General features: G+C 41.2%; 1 protein-coding gene across 1 annotated transcript in view; it reads right to left on the bottom strand.

Moving 5' to 3' along the window:
* dner (delta/notch-like EGF repeat containing) overlaps positions 1 to 12,623 on the bottom strand; it is a 275,113-nt gene that overhangs the window by 19,815 nt on the left and 242,675 nt on the right. Inside the window, exons 9-10 of the mRNA XM_073041483.1 lie at positions 9,565 to 9,687; positions 4,347 to 4,460 (exon numbers count right to left, since the gene is read on the bottom strand). Of these exons, the coding sequence (XP_072897584.1) occupies positions 4,347 to 4,460; positions 9,565 to 9,687 (237 nt within the window). The remainder of the gene's footprint in view (positions 1 to 4,346; positions 4,461 to 9,564; positions 9,688 to 12,623) is intronic.

Genomic DNA, 12,623 nt, shown 5'->3' with positions numbered 1-12,623 from the left:
TGAGACTAAACACAGACAATTCCCTTGGGCATGATGCTCTGCAAGCTGGTGTCTCAAGAGAAATAGCTGCAGAGATACTGATTGTATTTGGCTGTGATCTTTCAAAATGTCAAGGCTGTGTGTTTAGCTCCCTGCTCTACCTGCTTTATAACTGTGACTGTGAGGCTAAGTACAGCTCTATTGCCAGATTTAAGTTTGCTGACGGCACTATTGTTGCTTGCTGAATCAAAGGTGGTGACAAATCGGCACATAGGAGGGAGATTGAAAATCTAGTTGAGTGGTGCCACAACAACAACTTCTCACTCAATGCCAGCAAGTCCAAGGAGCTGATTATTGACTTCAGGAGGAGGAAACCAGAAGTCCATGAGCCAGTCTTCATTAGGGGATCAGAGGTGGAGAGGCTCAGTAACTTTAAATTCCTTGGAGTTATTTCAGAGGATCTATCCTGGGACTAGCATGTACTGTACAAAGAAGGCATAGCAGTGCCTCTATTTTCTAAGAAGTTTGTGCAGATCTGGAATGTCATCTAAAAGTCTGACTAACTTCTACAAGTACACAGTGGAGAGAATTATGGTTGGTTGGCATCACGACCTGGTATGGAAACACCAATGCCGAAGAACGGAACAGCCTACAAAACTTGGTAGATATAGTCACTCCAGCATGGGCAAAGCCCACTCCATCACTGAGCACGCCTACAAGGAGCACGGTCATAAAAAAAAGCATCCTTCATCAAATGTGAAATGTTAAATTATCCATGCTGGCAAAAAAAAATGAGAGGACAGTATATTGTTTAAATGGAGCAAGGCTACAAAAAAAAACTGACGTGAAGATGGATCTGTGTCCGTGTACATGAAACACAACATTGTCCTGTGGTTGAGGCACAAACAGTGATAACGTTTAAAAGACATTTGGACAGGAACTGGATAGGAAAGATTTAGAGGGAAACCGGTCAAGCATCAGCAAATGGGATTAGCTTAGATGGGCAACTTGTTCAGCAATGATGAGATGAGCTGAAGGGTCATGCTATATGACTATATGACTCCTTAATACAAATAAAGCAATGGAACATTGCTCTTTGTTGTAGAAATGGTGAATGTAGAAATGCAGAGAATTCTTGTTACAGCAGCAGAGAGGATTGATAAATTCAAGCCAGGAGTGCTACATATAATTTTGTTATTGTCCTTCAAAGAGAATTATATTTGGATTGGAGACAGTTTAGAGAAGGTTCAATACATTGAATCCAAGGATGAAAAGGTTGTCTTGTTTTGAACTAGTTGGGCAAATATTGTTTCGAAGAATGAAATGCTCTATTGGGGAGTATTTGATTCAGAGAAGTCCTGAGAGGATGAATGTTGAGATGATTTTTCCTTTCTGAGGGAATCTAAGACTTGAGGGGAACAGTTTCAGAACAGGAAGTCACCCATTTAAGGTGGAGACAATGTGGAAATTCACCTTAGTTGGATTTTGAATTCCTGGAGTTCTTTACCTCAGAGACAAGTAGAGGTAGAATGATTACATATTTTCATTGCAAAGACAAGCAGATAGTTGGTCTATAGCTGAGTCAGATTCTTGGGGGGAGAAGCAGGAAAGTGCAGTCGAGGCCAAAGGCTGAGACACCATGTGACCTACATCTGCATCAATTGCCCACAATCTTATACAAAGCGTGCAAATTTGCTCTTCAATGCAGAGAAAGCTGTAGCTGATTTGGAGATAGTGTTGTACATAATCCTTGCCTACTGAGTTCAGCCAACACATTACCTGAGAAGGTAATGCAAAGGAAATCTTGTGAGAAGTGCTACCTGTTTATTACGGAATTCCCTGATTGCTGTTTCACAGAAAATGATACAAGTGAACATCTTGTTGGTTCTTTTCAAGCAGGAAAGCCACTCCAAGTTCTTCATCCAGACTACAAAGGCAAAATTTACTCTGGTGACACATTGACTTACAGCAATATACTTGACACAAGACAAGACAAAATATTAAGATTGTATATAAACACATTCATAGAGAAATACAGCACACAAAGAAGCCCTTTGGCCCATTTAATCCATACCAAAAAACTATTTAAATTGCCTACTCCCAACGACCTTCACTGGGACAATAGCCGTTCATGTCCCTACTATCCTTGTACCTATCCAAATTTCTCTTAAACCAAGCTCGCATGGACCACTTACGCTGGCAGATCATTCCACACTCTTACGACCCTCTGAGTGAAGAAGTTTCCTCTCATGTTTCTCTTAAACTTCTCACCTTTCACCCTTAAGCCATGACCTCTGGTTGCAGTCCCACCCAAGCTCAGTTGAGTATAAGAACATAAGAAATAGGAGCAGGAGTAGGCCATCCGTCAATCGAACCTGCACTGCCATTCAATAAGATCATGGCTGATCTGGCCATGGACTCATTTCCACCTCCCTGCCTTTTCCTCATAACCCCTAATTCCCCTACTATGCAAAAATCTATCCAAACTTGTCTTAAGTATATTTACCAAGGTAGCCTTCGCTGCTTCATTAGGCAGAGAATTCGACAGATTCACCATTCTCTGGGAAAAATAGTTCCTCTTCATCTCCATCCTTGTAAACTTTCTCTGCACTTTTTCAACCTTGTTTATATCTTTCCTGCCATCAGCTGACCAAAACTGCGCACTATTCTCCAAATTAGGCCTCACCAAGGTCTTATACATCTACAACATAATGTCCCATCTCCTGTACTCAATGCATTGATTTATGAAGACTAATGTGCCAAAAGCTTTCTTTACAATGCTCTCTACCTGTGACGCCAACTTTCAATGAATTATGAACCTGTATTCCCAACACCTTTTGTTCCTCCACGCACCTCAGTGCCTTACTGTTCTCTGTGTAATACCTATCCAGGTTGGTCCTACTGAAGTGCAAAACCTTGCATTTGTCTGCATTAAATTCCATCTGCCATTTTTCAGCCCACTTTTCCAGTTGATGCAGATTCCTCTGCAAGCCATGATAGTCTTTCTCACTGTCTACTACACCCTCAATCTTGTTGTGATCCACAAATTTGCTGATCCAGTTAATTACATTATCAACCAGATCACTGATATACAACAAAGGACCCAGCACCGATCCCTGCGGCTCACAACTAGTCACAGGCCCCCAGTCAGAGAGGCCACCCTCTACTACCACTCTCTGACTTCTCCCACAAAGCCAGTTTCTAATCCAATTTACTAGCTCATCCTGAATGCTGAGTGACTGAATCTTCTTGACCAGCTTCCCATGCATGACCTTTTCAAATTCCTGCCTCGCAGGATCTTTTCCATCAACTTACCAACCACTGAAGTAAGACTCACTGGTCTATAATTTCCTGGGCTGTCTCTACTCCATTTCTTCAGTAAGGGAAAAACATCCGCAACCCTCCAATCCTCCAGAACCTCTCCCGTCCCCATTGAGCCAGAGGCTCAGCAATTTCCTCCCACGCCTCTCATAGTAGCCTGGGGTACAACTTGTCCAGTCCTGGTGACTTATCCAACTTGATGCTTTCCAAAAGCTCCAGTATATCCTCTTTCTTAATATCTATATGTTCAAGCTTTTCAGTCCGCTGTAAGTTATCCCTACAATCGGCAAGATCCCTTTCTGTAGTGAATACTGAAGCATAGTACTCATTAAGCACCTCTGCTATCTCCTCCGGTTCCATACACACTTTTCCACTGTCACATTTGATTCGTCCTATTCTCTTACGTCTTATCCTCTTGCTCTTCACATACTTGTAGAATGCCTTGTCAATAGATATAGAGTCTATAGTAGTAAGGCAAAGCAGCAACAACTTCATGGACCCTGTGCAGATTACAGAGGAGGAGATGATTGCTATCCTGAGGCAGATCAGGGTGGATAAATCCCCAGGGCCCGACAAGCTGTGGCTTGGACCTTCTGGGAGGCAAGTGCAGAAATTGTTGGGGCCCTCGCAGAGATATCTAAATCATCCTTAGCAACAGGATTGAGGATTGGCGGATAGCCAATGTTGTTCTGCTGTTTAAAAAAGGCTCTAGACAAAAACTAGGAAATTATAGGCCGGTGAGTCTGACATCAGTTTTGGGAAAATTATTGGAAGGTATTCTAAGGGACGGGATATAAAACTATTTGGATAGATGTGGACTGATTAAGGAGTCAGCGTGGTAGGTCATGTCTAACCAATCTTACGGAGTTTTTCGAGGAAGTTACCAGGAAGGTGGATGAAGGTAAGGCGGTGGATGGTGTCTACATGGAGAGTGGTGAGTGCGTGCAAAGTTTAAAGCTGGTTTCTAATTGGATGAATTTCCTTCATAAATCATGGCTAAAGATGATCTGTGTAGCTCCTAAAATGAATAATTCTACAGTTCTTGCCTGAAAATCCAGGTGCACAAATGCAGGTTGTATTTAGTTCCTTGTTGACGCAAGTGCCTCCGTTCAGACAGCTGACATTGGCGCAAGGATCCTTGAGCAGGTCGCAGTGGATACCTGGAAGAAAATAACCCTTTTACAAAAAAAAATTGGATTTATACAGTACTGTGCAAAAATCTTAGGCACATACATATAGCTAGGGCATCTAAGACAATTGCGTAGTACTGCTAGCTGTTTTTTATATAATTTCTTGAGTAGGTTAATTTTGATTTGATTTCAAGCACATGGCGGAAAGACGTCCATCTCTATGCTCTCTTTACTTGCCCTTGAAGCCGCAATATCAGTATATTAGTCAACATTTACTTGATACAGTACTTTGCAAAAGTCTTAGGCATGCTATCTATATATATGTGCCTAAGAATTTTGCACAGTACTATAAGATGCTTTTAACATAGCAGAATGTTTTGAACTGCTTCACAAGGAGCTATCAAACTATATTTAATACCAGGTTGTATCAGGAAGACCATATCAAAGGGGATAGCTAGGTGACACAAGATTTTCCGAGCTTCTCAAATGAGCAGAGGGCAATAGAGAGATGGGAATGTTTAGAGGGAGAATTCCAGAGGTTAGAGACCTGGCTGCTGGAGACACTGCAACTAGTGGCAGATTAATAAGGGTGTGCAACAAGCCAGAATTTGAAGGAACACAGAGGTCTTCGGAGCCTTGTGAGAATGGAGGAGATTTCAGAGATTGCGAGGGATAATACCAAAAAGGGATTGGAAAACAACGATGAGCACTTTCGTGCCTGCAGGCATCGCGAGGAGCTATAGAACAAAGGCGATACTGGACAGGAGCTTGTGTGATTTAGGATGAGACAAGCGTTGTTGAATTTGACGAGGAAGAAGTTTTCAAAGCAAAGCTAGCTTCTCCTGTGGCTATAGAAGCTGTACAACTGAAAATCCACAGATCATAATCCTGCTTCGCATCTGAAATAATAAGAGCAGAAAATGCTGTAAACACCCAGCAGGGCAGATAGCATTGTGGAAAGAGAAATGGAACTAATATCTCAGGGCTTAGACTGTTTGTCAGAGCTGGAAAAGAGCTTGAATAAGATTCCCATGGTTATTTTGATGATACCTCTTCCCACCCTATCTCCTGTAAAAATGCTATTTTCTTTTTATCAGTTCTTTTGCCTCGGCCATAGTTCTTCCCAGGATGCGGTTTGCCTTTCCAAGACATCAGAGATGTCTTTCATCTTCAAAGAGCGGATTTTCTCTTCCTCCACTATTCATGCTGCCCTCAACCCGCTTCTCCTCCATTTCCCAAATACCCACGTTCATCCCATCTTCTGAGCGGGGATAGAGTTCCTCTTGTCCTTACCTATCATCCCATGAGCCTTTGCATTTAACACAAAATCTTCCACAACTTTCAGCATCTTGAGAGGGATCGTCTCACCTAAGATATCTTCATCTCCCCCACCCCTGCTTTCCGCAGGGATTGCTCGTTCTGCGATTCCCTTGTCCATCCATCCCTCCCCATTAATCTCCACCTCAGCACTTATCCTTGCAACTGGACTAAAGTGCTACATCTGCCCATTCACCTCCCTCACCTCCATTCAGGGCCCCAAACAGTCCTTCCAAGTGAGGCAACACTCCACCTGTGAATCTGCTGGGGTCGTCTACTGTGGCCGGTGCTCCCAATGCGGCCTCCTCTACATTGGTGAGAACTGTCGTAAATTAGGGGACCGCTTTGTTGAGCACCTCCGCTTTATGTGCCAAAAAGGGAACATCCCAGTGGCCAAATATTTTAATTCTGATTCCCATTCCCGTCCTGACATGTTGGTCCATGGCCTCCTCTTGTGTCAAGATGAGGCCAGCTGCAGGGTGGGGGAGCAACACCTTAAATACTGTCCAGGTAGCCTCCAATCTGATGGCATAAGTATCATTCTCCTTCAGGTAATTTTTTACCCCTCCCTCTCCCCTCTTCTTCTATTCCCCAATCTGACCTATTACCTCTTCTTACCTGCCTATCACTTCCCCCGTCCCCTCTTCCTTCCCTTTCTCCTATGGTCCACTCTTCTCTCCGATCAGATTCCTTCTTCTCCAGCCCTTTACCTTTCCTATCCACCTGGCTTCACCTATCACCTTGTAACTACCCTCCTTCCCCTCCCCCCACCTTTATATTCTGGCATCTTCCACCTTCCTTTCCAGTTTGGAAGAAAGCTCTCAGCCCGAAGTGCCGACTGTATATTCACTTCCACAGATGCAGCCTGACCTACTGAGCTCCCCCAGCATTGTGTGTGTGTGTGTGTGTGTGTGTGTGTGTGTGTGTGTGTGTGTGTGTGTGTGTGTGTGTGTGAGTGTGTGTGTGTGTGAGTGTGTGTGCGTGCGTGCGTGCGTGTGTGCGTGTGTGTGTGTGTGTGAGTGTGTGTGTGTGTGTATGTGTGTGTGTTGCTTTGGATTTCCAGCATCTGCAGGCTTTCTCATGTTTCTGAGAATAAGTTGGTTTATACACGTCCTCATTTGGTCTAACCCTTTCAGAGATATTTCCTCTGTTCTATGAATTCCCCACTCCTTTACCCCAACTTTCTCTGCAATGGAAGTTATCTTTTTTCTCTCTCTTTCCCTGTTCTGAAGAAGGTTGTCAACCCTGAAATCGTAATCCTGTTTCTCTACCCACCAGTGCTATCCGGCATTCTGGGTGTCTCCAGAATTTTGTTTTTGCTTCAGATTTCCAGCACCTTCAGGTCCTTTTTAAAATTAGTTTTTATTAACTGTTTCATGCCTGGTACACTTTAGCATTTAGCAGGATGAAACTTGCTCCATCTCCAGCTTTTTGATTTGAGCTCTCATGAAAGGAATTACCAGAAACTCTGACCCTGATTGGGCTACCTGACAAATCCTGGAGTTGATAGAGACCTAGTTTACTGAGACTGTAGCTAACCTTTAGTGAGTTTTTGCAGATTTACGTCCTATCTCTAATCTAGTAGAATCCATACAGCATTTCTACTCTTATGCATTTCAATGTGTATTTTTAAGTTTTGAAAAATGTCTAAGGCCCAAAAGAAGGAAAATATATGTTCTCAGACAGGGATAAATTATTAGAAGAAACTGGCAGAGGTAAGGAAAAGATAAAACATTAGAAAAGTAGGAATTGAGTTTAGATATTCCATTGTGAGAATTCAGGTATCAGTTAAATATGGCATTGTTATCTATTTGGATATTTCTCCCTTACAGGATAGCATGGAGTAAACTATCCTTGGGCTTTGACCAAGATTTTTTCCTCATTCCTCAGCCTTATTGACAAGGGGTGCCTGTTGGATAGCAGTCACAATAATTCCTAGCTACCATTCCGTGCAATGCTGGTCAAATCTTAATTTTATTTAACTGCTGCCGGGCAGGCAGTATGATGCATACAGAAACAGGTACCTGACAGTGGAATAAATGTCTGTTGTATTTCAGTGACGAAAGGATGAACCGAAGTTGATCAAAAGCATTATTGTGCATTACTCAGTAGCAGATTGCTCAAGAGTAATCATAATGCGCGATACAATTGCTGATGGCTTCCACCTGGTGATTATGGGATAGTAGAGGATAGTGTTGGCTTGGGAAGGTTGCCTATTGGATGTAGGAAAAGCTGCTGTTGTTGTTGGATGCTGGGAAAGCAGTAGCTAGTTTGGAGGCAGCATTGTAGATTGTCGTAACCTACAGAGCTTGCTTCAGCCAACCCATTACCTGAGAAGGTTATGCTAAGGAAAAGTCTACAAATATAAGAAAAAAATCTTATTACAATGCAATGTTTACCAGAGAAATATAGAAAAAATGGGCTCCAACTGCAGTTTGACTTCAATTGCTTAACTGAATCTATTTATTGCAGGACCTTTGTGGGGAGCTGCGCCAGGATGTTAGGCAATATTGCTGATTGGATCTCTGGTTTGCACGGAGCCAGCTCACCCCTGCTGAGAATGTACCCTACCGCTGGCTTCAGATAAAAGGGAGATTTGCCAAGATGCAAGCTCTTGAGTGCTCTCATTGTTCCTGTCAAGATAAGATGTAATATGAACTCAGGAATTTTAATCAGATCTGTGTATTGTTTATTTTCCTATTTTGTTTTATTTTTGATTCAGATTGATAACACTTTTCCAACTTCTTTCTGTTCTCTCCCATTCAGCAAGATAGGGCTTGAGTTAATATAGCTTTTCACTTCACTGTGGATGTGTAAACGTGACCTGGAGATTAGCAATTCTTCCTTCAGCTCTCCATCCTCCTGGGAAAATCATTGGTCTTTCCATAACAGAAACTGGCCAGAACCATTGCTGTTTAGGGACACACGGGGCAGTCTGCTTCTACTATGCACATCTAATGTAACTTCATAACATCTTTCTAATCAGAAACAGATTTAATATCACTGACAGATGTCACGAAATTTGTTGCTTTGCAGCAGCATTACAGTGCAATACATAAAATATACATATATACACAGTAGATTGTAGTTATTTGGGCCATTGGTTATCTGTCCCAGTTAATCTGTATTTGAATATAATGGATGCAAGTTAATCCCTAATCCTACTCTTCTGTCTTCTTTTCTATTCTACATTTATATTGACACGGGGAAAAACTTGTCAGGTGTCTATAATCATTACACAGGCACTTTACGCAGAAACAAGTGTATTTCCTGTTCATCTGTTTCAACATAATTCCACATCGTTTTTAATTGCAGATCGGCGAAGGAAGCAGACAAAAAAAAGGCCCTGGAGAAAGGAGAAAGCCTTCCAACAGAAGCCAGATTTGACTCCAACTGCTATCATGCTCAGCAGTAGCTGCATTTTCCTCAAACTAAATATAAACTATTTGTTTATTTATTTAGAGATCCAGCATGGTAATAGGCCCTTGCAGCCCAACGAGTATATATAATTTGTACAAAAAGGGAGCAAAATTAGTGAGGTAATGTTCATGGGTTGGATCGTTGTCTGCTCAGAAATCTGATGGCGGAGGAGAAGAAGCTGTTCCTTAAACATCTTCAGGCTCCTATACCTCCTCCCTGATGGTAGTAACAAGAGCAACTTCAAATCTATACTGCATTTATGACCCAAGTCAAGAGGTTAATCTGCTGCGAAATAATACTCCTTCATGAGTTGGAGGTACATTCTTCTGCAGGTGTAAGAGAACATATTCAATGACTGGTCACACATCCCTTAAAGACATAGACTCTCTTGACCTACCTTCATACTCAGCAGGACACAGGCATTCATAACCATTCACCAAATCTCTGCAGGTGCCTGAGTTCTGACAAGGAGCTGAAAGACACTCATTATATTCCTCCTCACAGTACAGACCATGGTAACCTGTGGAGAACAAAGGCTTCATGCTTAAGTTATACCATGAAATGACTGCCCCAAACCACAAGTGAAGGTGAACCTAAGGAGAAAGGGCCATCATCTCACCCACCATAACAATACATAGATCATTCAGAGATAAGCATCAATAGCTGTGGACGGCAGAAACGCACTATTTAGGGATTTAACAGAGGCTGCTCAAATTAACATACTGTTTTTAAAATCTCATCGTTCACGGAATCACTTGAAATGGTTACTTTATTATCCGTCTCTAATTGCTCTTGATTTGAGGAAGCAGTTGAGAATGAACCACATGCTGGTGGGCTTGGAGTTAGATTAAGCAAGGATGGACAACTTCCTTCCCTGAAGGACATTAGTGGATCAGATGGGGTTTTAACAACATATGCTAATTTTATGGTTACTGCTGCAAAAACTAGCTTTTAATTACTTGAATTTAAATTGCTCTGCTATTATAATGAGATTTGAACTCATGGCTTTGGGTGCATGGTTGCTAATCTATTTATTGTATGAAAACAATGGAACTCTGTCAATATTTTATTCACTAAATTACTTTTGTACAATTGTCCCTGTTGTTATTTGGCTAGCTATTCAACTAGAAAAAGAAAGACAATTTTCTGGCAATAAATGCAACTGTATGTCAAATTGCTAGTGCTAAAGTTTGGTTCAAAAACAATTACTACTGAACCATTAAGCTCTTGACTAAAAGATTCACTTGCCCCATCATTGAGATGTTCCCACAACCAATGATCTCATTTTAAGGACTCTTTATCTTATTATCTCATGCTCTCATTATTTATTGCTATTTATTTATATTTGCACTTGCACAGTTTTTTGTCTTCTGAAATCTGATTGACCTTGTTATAGTTACTGTTCCTTAGATTTGCTGAGTATGCCCACAGGAAAATGAATCTCAGGGTTGTAACTGGTGGCATACCTACTTTGATAATAAAACTTACTTAGAACTTTACTCATTTATTTTATATGTAAGTATACAGTCTTGTTGGAGCAGTACTGTATTCTCAGCTTGGAACGTTCTGAGCCCTGGCATTGATTGGAACTTGGAAATTTAACGGATAAAAATAGGAGATGCATGAATGGATCTGCTAATGGGACGAGTTAATGTAAGCTCAGAGTTAAAAGCTGCACCATCATCAACACATTAAAATCTGGGTTTTTAGTAATTTAATGCCAGGGCTCAGAACATTCAAAGTTGAGAACACAGCACAGCTCCAAGAAGCTGAATGTCAGCATACAAAATAAATGACTAAAATTACCACACTACAAACAAGAGAAAATCTGCAGATGCTGGAAATCCGAGCAACACACACAAAATGCTGCAGGAACTAGCAGGCCAGGCAGCGTCTAGGGAAAAGAGTACAGTCGCTGTTTCGGGCCGAAACACTTCGGGCAGGTCTGGAGAAAAAAGGGCTTTGAGGAGTAGATTTAAAAGGTGGGGGAGGGGAGAAAGAAACACTCGGTGATAGGTGAAACCTGGAGGGGAAGGGGATGAAGTAAAGAGCTGGGAAGTTGATTGGTGAAAGAGACAGAAAGTCATTGGAGAATGAAAAGAGGGTGGGGGGAGCACCAGAAGGAAATAAGGTGAGAGAGGGAAAAGGGGATGGAAATGGTGAAGGGCGTTACTGGAAGTTTGTGAAATTGGTGTTCATGCCATTAGGTAGGAGACTACCTAAACAGAATATAAGGTGTTGTTCTTCCACCTAATTGTGACCTCATCACACACCAGTAAGTTGACAGTATATTTGCTCATAATAGTTTGATTTATTGCCAGAAAAACTTATTTTGTCTACTACTGTGATCATTGGTTGCCATCATCTAATTTTATGAAAGTTACAATATAAAAGGTATTGGAAATACAGCAAAAAAGTACAAAGTTCAGCTCTGCATGTCACCACAGCTTGGTCAATAGATGGCAGTATTAAGTCACAATATGATTACACAATGGGGAAGGAGGTGTACATATTGTCACAACCATATGTGTTAAAGTCACGGTGTTGTAGGTCTGCACATCAAACTCTCCTGAGATTTGGCTCCACTGTGATCAAAAAGACTGAATTTCAGATGGGGAGTTTAATGAACATACACAGTCATATTTGCGTTTCCTCCATGTGACCATGGGTAAAGCCAAATCTAAGAATATCAGAAAAAGTCAACAGAAACCAGAGAGGGTGGAATTTCAGATAATAGGTTCCTTAGCTGAAAAGATGATTCTTTTTGCGGAGCGGTGCACTATATAAATTACTCAAAAACAAAACAGCGCAACAAATGCTCACAAAATATGTCTGTGATAACCTTTGCCATGATTTATTTATGCTGCTTTTGTAATTACGACTAATTTCCTATTTCTCCTTTCCTAACTGTATCATTAGTTAACAATTAATGGTATGAATAAATGAATTGTATGGCATTCTGAGATAATGGTTCTGCCAAAATAATGAGCAACAGAATGTCATATGAACATGTCAAGCATCTGTTTGTTAATATTGTCTCCTGTTCCAATATTAATTAATGAACAGTATAATGATGTTGCCTCTGCTTATTTTAGCATTCTGTACATCAAAGTTAGGTTATAGTCGGGTTCTGGGTTGGTGCCTGAATGATTGACATAATATGCAGGCTTCAGAAATAGATTGATGGCTAAGGGAGCAAAGAATTCCAGGGAAACTGTTGGAGATTGGAATTTTCTGAATTGATCATGCAGGGAATTAGTTCAATGAGCCAAATAGGTTTTTTTTCCCTGCAAATATCATGATTCATTAAAAAAATAATTTTCTATGCAACACGAAGAATGGACATTTTTTTATATTCTCAATTTCTTCATGCACATTTTTTACTCTGTGCTCTGGGTTAATTATTCTCTTCACTCTGTTCCTACTCCAACACTTCAGTAAGGAGCTGGCCACAAG

Source organism: Hemitrygon akajei, chromosome 3 (genome assembly GCF_048418815.1).
Source record: "Hemitrygon akajei chromosome 3, sHemAka1.3, whole genome shotgun sequence".
Taxonomy (NCBI): domain Eukaryota; kingdom Metazoa; phylum Chordata; class Chondrichthyes; order Myliobatiformes; family Dasyatidae; genus Hemitrygon; species Hemitrygon akajei.
The sequence above is the reverse complement of the archived record's forward strand: the minus strand, read 5'-3'. Positions and strand labels throughout refer to the sequence as shown.